Here is a 10,320-nt window from a genome sequence, read left to right on the forward strand (position 1 = left end):
TTAAATAAAATTTGCTTTTTTAAAAATATGGAAGAGAACATGCATGTGCAAGAACAGATGCTATGCTAAACTACCAACTCAAGATACAGCGATTCGTCAAAAACCTCGAAGTGTCACAGGCAGTCCAGCACAAGGCATTTTTAAGTGCAAGATCAGGCAGGGTCTATTAAAATGCAGACCCCTTTCCTTGGCAAAGATCTTTAAGCCTTCCAAGGGGAAGTTCCCATCACTAAAGTAGTACAGGATCACAGATACTGTGAGGAGACTGGAGTCACGGAAGAATATTACTCTGGCAGCACAATCCAAATATTCTCATTGCTAAGAATTTTTTTCCCCTCCTCAAATCTAATACATGCCTTCCCCACGTTGTTTACCTTGGATCTCTCAATGGGATCCAAGAGCAGAGAATTTGCTGCTAATCAAGGTCCATTTCTAGCCCAGTTCTGTCCAATTCCTATGTCCTGGGTCTGCGCCAGTATCTTGGATGCCTTTGCAGTGCCAGGCAATGCTTTGGTTGTCCTATTAGCCCCTCCTCCCAGGGGAGGGGAGTCAGTTTTCAACTTATTACCACAGACTCAAGGCAGCATTTGTTACTAATACTAAATTTGGCAAACGGTAAGAACACCCCACTTTCCATAACGCATTCCTCACACAGCAGAGCCGAGCCTGGAAATCCTATTTAGCATATACAGAATGGTATGTCTTGACTGCGCTGGGTTTCTGAGCTTTTAATGAGGGCAAATTGAATTTACGTTGCCAATCTAGATTTCAGAGATGCGTTCCAGTCTTTCCGCGTGATTAACAACCAAAGGGAGAAACCTTTGCTGTCCGTAAGGACCCAAGCTGCAAAGACTGACTTACCACAGACAGGGAAATACGGTTCTGAAGTCCTGACAGCAGGCCACAGGGAAAACAGCACTGGAGAGAAAGTCTTAACAGGAGGGAGTTATCTACACGGGTCGGATCCATCACCTCTCACTGCTGCAGGAAGAGAGGGAGGAGGAAGGTGGGAAGAGCAATGCATGGAGAAATCTCTTTATCCAAGGGATATCAATGGCAGAACAAGGCGGCAGGCTAGAGATCCAGCTCTCTTTCCACCTCCACATGCCCTCTCCCCACAAATGCAGCTGCTGCCACTTAACAGGATAAAAGGCGAATTGTTCAGCTCACTGCTTTCACATCTAGGAGGGGATTCTTTGCCAGGGAAAGGGCTGTCAGTTTTTCAGATGGACAAAGCAATGACAAACACACATCTCCTACACTACCCTTTTTTGCGTATCTGAAAGGGGAAAAAGGAGAAAGAAAAAAAAAAGTCTCTGTAAACATTTTAAGAGGAGACATTTTGGATTTTTTTTCTTAAGGGATAAAATAACCCTCCCCTAGCCCCACCTTAAAAGCACTGGCTTTAGGGAGCACTGAAAATGGAGATTCAGAACTGCGCACTCCGGTCTCGGAAGAAGCCCTCAGCCACTTGTGCTTCTCTGAAAGTGACGGTAATGGAGTTTGCCGTGATGTCTGTCACTGTCACTTCGCTGGGGGGCACAGTGGGAATCCAAGGGAGGCTGCCATCTACATCTGCTGCAGAAGGAGAGGCAGAAAAGAGCATGTTAGTGAGAGAGAGAGAGGGTGAGGGAGAAGGAAGAAGAGCAGGAAGGGAAAGATGGAAAAAGGGACCTCCTTTTTGACAAATCTGGGTGAAATCAGCCTGTACTGAGTCTGCACATAGAAGGCAAGAAAGAGCATGGGCAAGCCCTACCCTCAGAGGCTAAGGAAAAATGGAGGATCACTGCAGGATATAATGGGAAAAGAAAATAGTAATGAAGGCATCCAGACACACACCAGCATTGGAGCAGCCTACATAGAGGTCAAAAGACCCTCTAATACCAGCCAGCTCACCTAGTCATCCACCATTCCCTTATACCTCTCACTCCATCTTAGCCCCTAATTTAGTTCTGCGTCAGCAAAGTACACTCATCCGGGTGAGAGCTCACCTGCTTGTAAATGCTCTACCCTGCTGAAAAGTCAAAATATCACAAACTCTTACACATGCTCTTCAGATACTCCTAACACAAGTCAAAGGGATCCAAAATGGAAGGTCTTCCTTGTGCTGCACCCGCAACGCAGCCTGGGTGCGATTATCTCTAAAATCCATCGATCTAGTGCTTCATGGAGAGGCTGCTCTCCCTTTCTTATATCTTTTCTTTGCTCCCAGATAGCTCCACCCAAGAAACCCAAGCATCCCTGTGCTTTCTCACTGTAAGAATAGTTATCAGTCCCTCTGCCACCCAAAGCCTCACTTTTCTCCAACCCCCAGAGATAGCCACAAAAACACACAGAGAGATGATGAAAAACATACCCTCACTCTGTCGCTACACCTGTACTATATACTTTGTTGTCCCAGCCTGGCCAAGGAATGAGGGCCCCTTAGGACTGTATTTCCTGGCCTCTGTCTCAGACACCTGGGTGCCTATTTCCACCTCAGAAAGAGTCCAATCTGCCTTAACGATAACCAGAATTCCATTCGGGCCATGTTTCAACAGGAGAACAAAGCCAGTTTTACATTTCTGTAGTTCCGTTCACTCTTCTATCTCCAAGTGCTTTAAGAGCCCAGTGCTTCTTGGGGGGAACAGCCCCACGACATATTTGTCCATTGCCAGGATGCAACACTAGGTTCCTCTGCACTGCCCCACTGGTGACTCCCTGGATTTTGGTCACTGTTCGAGTCCCTCTCAGAAAGGAGGGGGTAGTGTTGATTCCTAAAATACAGACCTCTTCCCCAAATCCTGCCTAATCCAGCATGGCTACCAGCTACTCCTAGTGAGGAGTAACAGGATTTCTTTAGCTACTACAAGCATCACAAACACCAGTTTTCCACTCCTCAGGAAAGCTACGCCTTCAGAAGCTCTAATAATGCAGGGATAGAGTTTCCCTGGTAACTCAGAGCAACACACATCCCACAGCCCTCCTGCACAAGATGCTGGTATCCCTCCCCAAAATGCCAAATGTGCTTGGACGTGTCCTGTGCCTACATTCATGCTGTCTAGTCAGTGAGATGAGGCAGGAGTTACCATCATCTCTCTCATCTCCCTGTCACATAGCTCTACGGCAAGACACTTCAGAGAATGTGGGGTGTGGAGAGGAAAGGGAAGGAGGCGGCAGAGGGATGCACTATGGGTTCTTAGCGGCCTTTCTGTATGCTCCTCAGAGCAGCACTGTGGGAGGAGTGCTGGTGTCCCAACTTGTCCACTGCCAGCCAAGCTCCTTTTAGCAGAGCAGCAGCCTGAACATGTGTGGGTATGTGGACAGAGGCAGAGTTCATGACTATCACATTGTGTGTCACCTGTGCTGGGAGGAAGCTGTGAGGGAGGACTAACTTGCAGTATGTTCTGCACGTTTTCAAATGCTGAGAGAGGCATCACTGATATTAGACTACAGAGAGGCAACAGCACCAAAAAAAGCAGGTTAATCTGTACTATTCATCCAAACAAGAAGGGAACTTGCAGACCACAGGGCCACAATGTGAGCCAGTGACAGCTGCTCTGAGGACCTGACCTAAACCATAATCCCAGGATGAGGCAAGCAAGGAAGAAGCATGTCAGAACATCCTTCACATGCCCCAGAAATTTACAGCCAAGGGGTTTCTGGCCTTACCTTCTTTGCTGGTGTGCTCCATGGCCTCCCAGTCCTCAGGGCCCTGCCTGGCCTCTAGGCTCACTGCATCATTGAGGAAGAACTCATGCCTGCAGTTTCGGCTCTCCAAGCTTGCCATGCGGGGGAACTTCTTCCTCGACAGTCGCAGGTACTTCTGGTTTTTGCGTTGCTTCCGGAGAGAGAATGGCAGGACCGTTCCCCCAGTCTTCTCTGAGAACTCTGCCTGCCCTGGCTTGGCCCCTGGCAGGCTACTGTCTCCTCCTCCAAACCTCCGTGCAAGAGAGAAACAGAGTTTCTCCTTTCCCTTGTGGGCACTCCTCAAGTCCATGCCATACAGCCGCTGCCAAGACATCAACGCAGCAAGGGTGAGAGCAGAAATCGGATAACACAGTCAGGGCTCCCACTTGGGAGCCAGGAAATTGTTCAGTCCCTGAACATATCGATGAGCTAGGATATGTTGTGCTGCTTCTACAGCATTCTTGCTCTCACCTCTTCAACTGCTATCTCAGCTCTTCCTAGTATGTGCTTCCTAGGATTGGCTGCTTTGCTCGGCAACAGTCAAAGAGTACTGGAACTCTCCAGCTTGTGGCTACCTTTAACATGATGGAAACTCCAAGCCCAACATGAAATTAGAAGAGGACGCAAACCAAGTAACCTGCAACCACCCTAGCCCAGACAGCAAGAGCTGCTGTTAGTTTCTAGCTGTTTTGCTTTGCTTTTTTGAAGACCGGTTAGCTGTCTCTTCAGCTAATAGGTTAAAACTATCTGCCTATCCCCTGATTTCACATTGTTGTGCTAGCTTGTTACCTCCAATTTTGTCCATGCAACAGCAACTGGACAGTTTCCATCTCCCCGTGAACAGAGGAGGAGTGCAGCAGCTAACAAGTCAGAAATACACAGAAAAGCAAGAGGCTACCTGCAGCAGGAGGCGTTTTGGTTTGGGGCCTCTTTTCCTGTACCCTGATGCACGGTCTCTCTCTTCCCTGTAAAAGAAGAACACAAATCAAACCAAGTACTAAATACCACAGCACAAAACCTAGTCAGGACTTCTACCTTTTGCAGCACAGCTCCCACATTTCCTTCATTAAAACCCAATGGTTGCCAATGTGGGTTTGGAAAACATCTCAGAATTGCTCCTTGTAGGAGTGAAAGCCTTGCAATAACGGAATTTCTCTGACTCAGCTGATCAAGGATGGGTTAGAGAAACTCACCACCTCACATCACTCCAGTCCAGCCCTGGACTCAATTTAAACCTTAGGCTGACTGCTTGTTCTTGGCCTCATTTCCTGAACGGTACCAAACAAAGTTGCTTTAACCCTGTCTTCTCTGCCTCAGGCAACATCAGGGTACATAGATCAAGCACTAATCAGAGATCAAGATGTATCTCATCTTTGATTGACAAAGGGGCACTTTTTGCACACTATGAAATAAAGACACTATTTCCTTTTCCTGTGTCCAGGGAAAGAAAGAATATGCGCCCTTACTTTTCTTCATAAGCCACTAGCAGGCGAGGGTCCAAGATATGATCCTCTGGCTCCCATGTGCTGTATCTGAAGAAAAACATAAGGAATATAAAGTAAACAATACTTTAATGAATCAGACTCTCTGCAGGCCTGCTACCAGCGTGCTGTGGCCCTGGATACTGTCTTCACAAGGGTCGGTGGGGCCTGCCACAACATTGCGAGAGCTCTAAGGAATCCCAGCCGTTCCCTCCCCAAGTTCCCGTAGACAACACCTCCCCCTCCCAAAACAGGCAGGGATGAGCGTTAAGCAGCTCTTTGTAGGAAAACAGGGAAGACTTTCCTCCCCAGGGCCCCTTCGACACTGTTTGCAAAGCCTGTGCAGACACTCGCAAATCGATTTTAAGTCAATGCCTAAACAGGTCTCATCTGCAACATTCCCTAAAATCCAACAAAACCCATGGAACAATAGGACGTGATCTGATACAGCTTTCTGAAAAATAGGTCTTTCTTAATTTAGAGTCCTCGAAGAGTAAGTATGCTTTCTCACCTGCATTATTAATTACCTCTAATCACTGGAGCTGAAAGTATTAATTTAAGAAGAGTTTAATTTTTCTCCACTGAAGCTATTCAACCAAACATGTTTAGACCTGGGCCCTGAGGCAAGTTGATGGTGACTTTCCAACTATTCCTCCTCTCGCTCAACTCCCCCTGCAGCTTATTTCTATCTAAGAGAGGTCATAGGGATTCCTGTACCAGCACAGGAGGAATTCATCTGCATTGTGGTCAGGACTACTAAAACTGTTCAAAATGATCTTGATGCTCTGAAAGCAGCCTGTGAACAGTGTCACTCACTGCCTCATCTTCCTCCTCGATTGCCAGACAGCTATGACAAGAGTTAGATGCTCAAGAAAGGACTGAACACAATCAGCAGGCAATGTCAAAACCCGTGCCCAAAGGACGTAGCTATGCTTAATACTGTGGAGAAGCAGCCAAAAACTCCCATTGTGGAAGGCAAAAGGATCACAAGGTGGTCCTCGTGGCATGTTTGCTAAGTGGTCATGTTTGCCCAGAAAAGGTGGTTGGCCTGTCTCTGCCACACAACCTTAAAGGCAAGTCTGAAACCCCAAGTGCCTCAGACCATTAAGTTTCCTGGAACTTGAGGTCCAGGGCCTGGAGTCAGAGTCCCTCCCAGCTCCCAGGGAGGAGGGCCAGAGAGGGGCCACATGCACATGGGCAAGGGTGCATTTGTATCAGTGCCTATAAAGAGCAGGAAAGCGTTTTAGGATGTTTACATTTTTGGGTGAAGCACAGCCTGCACGAGGGGCACGTGACACATGCATATATGTACACAGGGGAGGTGGTTTGGGAATGCTTTTCACTTTCATATCTGTATTAAACAGAAGAAAGGTACTGAAACATAGGAGCATCCCTGTAAAACGGGTCTAGAAATGAAAGTACAATTGTTTTATAAAAGGGAGAAACAAAAATGCAAAATTCAGATACCCAAGGTGCACTGTACATCAGAGAGTTAAGAATAGACATGTCTTCATAACCAGCTGATCCCTCCCTCTAGCCTTTGCTCAAGCCTCCTACAGCAACCTGACTGTGGGCTGTCAAAGCCAAGATGCTGTTTAAACGGAGGAAGGTTTCCTCCCAGCTGTAGGGATTCTGGCACTCATTCTACAAATTTAAGAAAAATAATAACGCAATGGGGGAAGAAAGACACCAGATTGCTTTTCACGGGCAGGAGAAAAAAGAGAATTTGCTTTTTAAAAAAACTCAAACTGGTGGGCGTTGCCTTTTTCTCTGCAGCTCAGTTTCTGGCTTCGCTGCAGTGGCAAAACACTGCATATAAAAAAAAAAAAAAACATGGTTCAGTTTGCCGCACGCGCGTGCACGCAGAGCTATATATACAGCTACACACAGCCCAGGCTGCAGCAAAACTGCAGAGAGCAGGCACTCTGGAAAACATAGATCATATGATCTTCCTTCCCCCTCCCTCTACTCCTCCTCTTCCCCCTCCCCTCTTAACTCCAACACAAGTTGTAAACAAGCTTGTAGCTAGAATGAGATTGTAGCTCCTCCATTCCCTGACTCCAGCAGTACAATCCAGAAATCTGAGGTGCACCGCATTAACAAGATTTTTTTCATTGAAAAGAAGAAGAAACAGAAAAATATCAATTACATGGGACAGCAGCAAACTACTGAAATATCCTTACTTCCTTCCATGAAATCTCCAGTGGGAATGTTGGGATAACTGCTACAGAGATTACAAAGAGCAATACGACAAGGTTGGGGAGGGGAATGAAGAGAAACACAACGTGGGATGAGGAGACAGAGGATGTTGGAAGACAAAGATGCAAACAGCTTGTGGTGCTACATGCCATCACAGGCATATGTATGTTTAGAAACAAGGAACAGAGACTGCTAGCAGTGACTTCATTGTGAAAAGCATCTTGATTTTAAGCCACTCAAACCACTGAGTGAACAGTTAAAATAGAGGGGGTGGGGAAATCATTGCTTTTCAGATTTTGAAGGTGGGCTAGGAGGGAAGGTGTTTGGACATCTCACAGCATCAAAAGGACACCTTACATCTTGGTTCCTAAGGAAAAGGCTGTGCTTTTAATTCTCCAAAGAGACTTCTGTCACCCTCCCCAGAGTTCCAAGGTGCAGGGCAAAGGAAGGCAGCAGCAAGAATAAGGGCTGCTCTGTCCAAGGAAACTTTACGCTTTGCCTCGGCCCACCTTCTTGGCAAGTGACTTTATAAGAGAAGGACCTCAATGCATTTTTTGAAAGGAGAATGGGATAAACACCAGTATTCTGGCCAAAAGGGGATGGTACCTCACAGAGTACAAATACATTTCCCAACCTCTACCAGTGGTTAAATTAGGCTTGGCTACTTAGAAGGCTGAAGCAATCCAAGAACTGACCCACACTATATGGTAACTGGTGCTCAACGAGTGCAGATAGCAGAACTTACAGTCAAGAATACAGTCACCCCATCCCACCACCACCGGGGAAGGGAAGCAGCTACATGCCCTACAAGCACAAGGATTAGGCATGCAGGAACACACTTCAGCTTCTTGAACACCAGGTGCAACTGTCAGGACCGTTTCAGTGGGTCCTGCTTTGCGACTGCGGGGATAAACCCACAAAAGTAGCCCCCTTCGCTTAGCAACACATGGTGCTGTGTAATGTAGTTGTACCCACGCACATTGTGTATGTACACACACAGAACTACAAACAGGAAAGCAAAGACAGGGCCCCATATGGGATGGCTAGGAGGCTGTTCTACTAGACTGCTAGCTCACATAGTAGTATCCTCCAGTTGCCTAACCCTTTTAATCTCAAAGCATTTTACAGACTGTTTAGGCACAGAGCAATCACTCTTCTTCAGAGGCAGCTGCGTTTTAATAAGAGAAGTAAGTATCTGTAAACAGTGCACAGCAACACTGCAAAAAGTGTTGTTTTTTTCCTCCCTTTTTGCAACACAGCAACCAAAATGAAAGCAGAAAAGGCATTCAAAATAACAGAAAGTTTTGAACAAGGAAATGAAAGCATGCCAGTAATTTTCAAGGGACAAAGATCACCTGCATTTTGCTGCAATCAATAAATCTGAAACATTGCCCATTTCAGAGGCGAAGCAATAGGACAACACAACCAGACCAGCACCTTGTTTTCTACTCTGAAAGACTGCATACAGCTCTAAAAATAAAGTGGGGTCCTCTTGGTGCTGACTCAGAAAAGCAGGAGCCGTTCCAAGTTCAGAAGAATCAGGGTTCCCTGTTGAACTCATAATGAATTTAAAAACATTTGTATCTAGAAAGCATCTCAATGGAATATTTTAGCGGTAGCAAAAACCAGTCAGAATAGACTAGCACACAGTTTGTATCCCTCAGCTGCCAGTCTGGAAATAGATTTAGTTTTGGTTTGCGGCTCTTGGCTTTTGTTATCGTTTTTAGAATGAGGCACAAGAGGTTACCCACTAAGAATGAGATGCTCAGTTGCAGAGATACAGTGTAAGCTATTACCGAATATTAAAGGAAAAGACAAGTAAGAACACAACTTACTTTGGGGGCCATCCTTTCCACTTCACCAGGTATTCTACTTTACCCTAAAGGCAGAAAATGGAAGAAGAAAATAGGTGAACTCTGCAACCAAATATGGTCTACAGGAAGAGATGCAACTGATCAACAAGACTAAACTCTGCAGCTGAAAAGCTCATTTCCCATCACTTTATTTTTCAAAACAAAGCCACTTCCTCATTCAACGGGCACAACAGCGTATTTAAGCATGCTTGATCTACCATGAGTTTGGGATGATACCTAGGATGATACCTAGCAGGCAGAACCCCAAAAGCCAACTGGAAAGCAAGACTGCAACCATTCCTGCATTTACAGGAATCCTACATGAAGTCAGCATGAATAAATGGGAGAGGGAGATGTATTCCAGAAGCAAGTGTCAGAGGAATTTTTCTTAAGCAGAGAGAAGAAATATAGTATTTCAGAACCTATGAAGCATCTCTTTGCCATGTTTCCTTCAAGCTGGTATACACTTTACTCAAACACATCCATCACAGTCACTCAGCCTTTCAACCCAAGGAAACAGCAGCTCACAGCTGAAGTTCAGTTATCCATTATTTGTTCAATCTATGTACAAGATTTAAGGAGGAAAAAAAAAGAAAAAAAAGCATGGTGATTGGAAAACATGTGCAAGGGCTTCCTCAGTGATGTGCACATCTATTAAAATCCTTAATATTACACTGAGGGGCTTTTTAAGTTCTTTGCAAATCACGGCACAGGCCTTTGTGCCTGCAGGACGGTCCCCCCTCACAGACACTTTGACACAACACCACAGCAAGCAAAGCACTTGGGTACTCAAGCCAGGGAACCTTTTTTGTTTTCCTCACGGGGGGGCTCACCAGCTTCCCAGGGTTTTAAACCACTGTCCTATAATGAACTTCCCACTACAGGGTCTCTACACTTGCACGCCTATGGGATAATCCTCACAACACCCCATGGGGACAGACATCGTTTTGACTGTTGGGGAAACCGAGTTGCCAAGCTGGCTGCCAAACCCTTCCAAACCCTCCCTTGATTTGGGCTGTCCGCTTTCTTGCCAACCAGCGCTGATTTTGCAGGAACTGAACACCCCCAAGCAGTAAGATGCTCCCCACGGCCCAGGCTGTCTCCCGTCCGCGGAGACA

General features: G+C 46.2%; 1 protein-coding gene across 1 annotated transcript; it reads right to left on the bottom strand.

Annotated features, from left to right (window-relative positions):
• Positions 1-1,321: 1,321 nt before the first annotated feature.
• CBX7 (chromobox homolog 7) lies at positions 1,322-9,224 on the bottom strand. The gene is made up of 5 exons (XM_009875933.1): positions 9,185-9,224; positions 5,136-5,201; positions 4,568-4,634; positions 3,652-3,991; positions 1,322-1,578 (listed from the first exon to the last, which is right to left on the bottom strand). The coding sequence occupies exons 4-5, from the start codon at positions 3,977-3,979 to the stop codon at positions 1,430-1,432; spliced, it is 477 nt and encodes a 158-aa protein (XP_009874235.1). The 5' UTR covers positions 3,980-3,991; positions 4,568-4,634; positions 5,136-5,201; positions 9,185-9,224; the 3' UTR covers positions 1,322-1,429.
• Between the last annotated feature and the right edge of the window lie 1,096 nt (positions 9,225-10,320).

The sequence above is a fragment of the Apaloderma vittatum genome, unplaced genomic scaffold (genome assembly GCF_000703405.1).
Source record: "Apaloderma vittatum isolate BGI_N311 unplaced genomic scaffold, ASM70340v1 Scaffold28270, whole genome shotgun sequence".
In the NCBI taxonomy this organism is placed as follows: domain Eukaryota; kingdom Metazoa; phylum Chordata; class Aves; order Trogoniformes; family Trogonidae; genus Apaloderma; species Apaloderma vittatum.

What these genes read in the sequence shown, in the direction of transcription:
- CBX7 (XM_009875933.1), bottom strand. Translation starts at nt 3,979, where the DNA reads ATGGACTTGAGGAGTGCCCACAAGGGAAAGGAGAAACTCTGTTTCTCT. An exon ending in GGAGCACACCAGCAAAGAAG is followed by an intron (nt 1,579 to 3,651) that starts GTAAGGCCAGAA and finishes CTCCTTCTGCAG; the next exon opens with CAGATGTAGATGGCAGCCTC.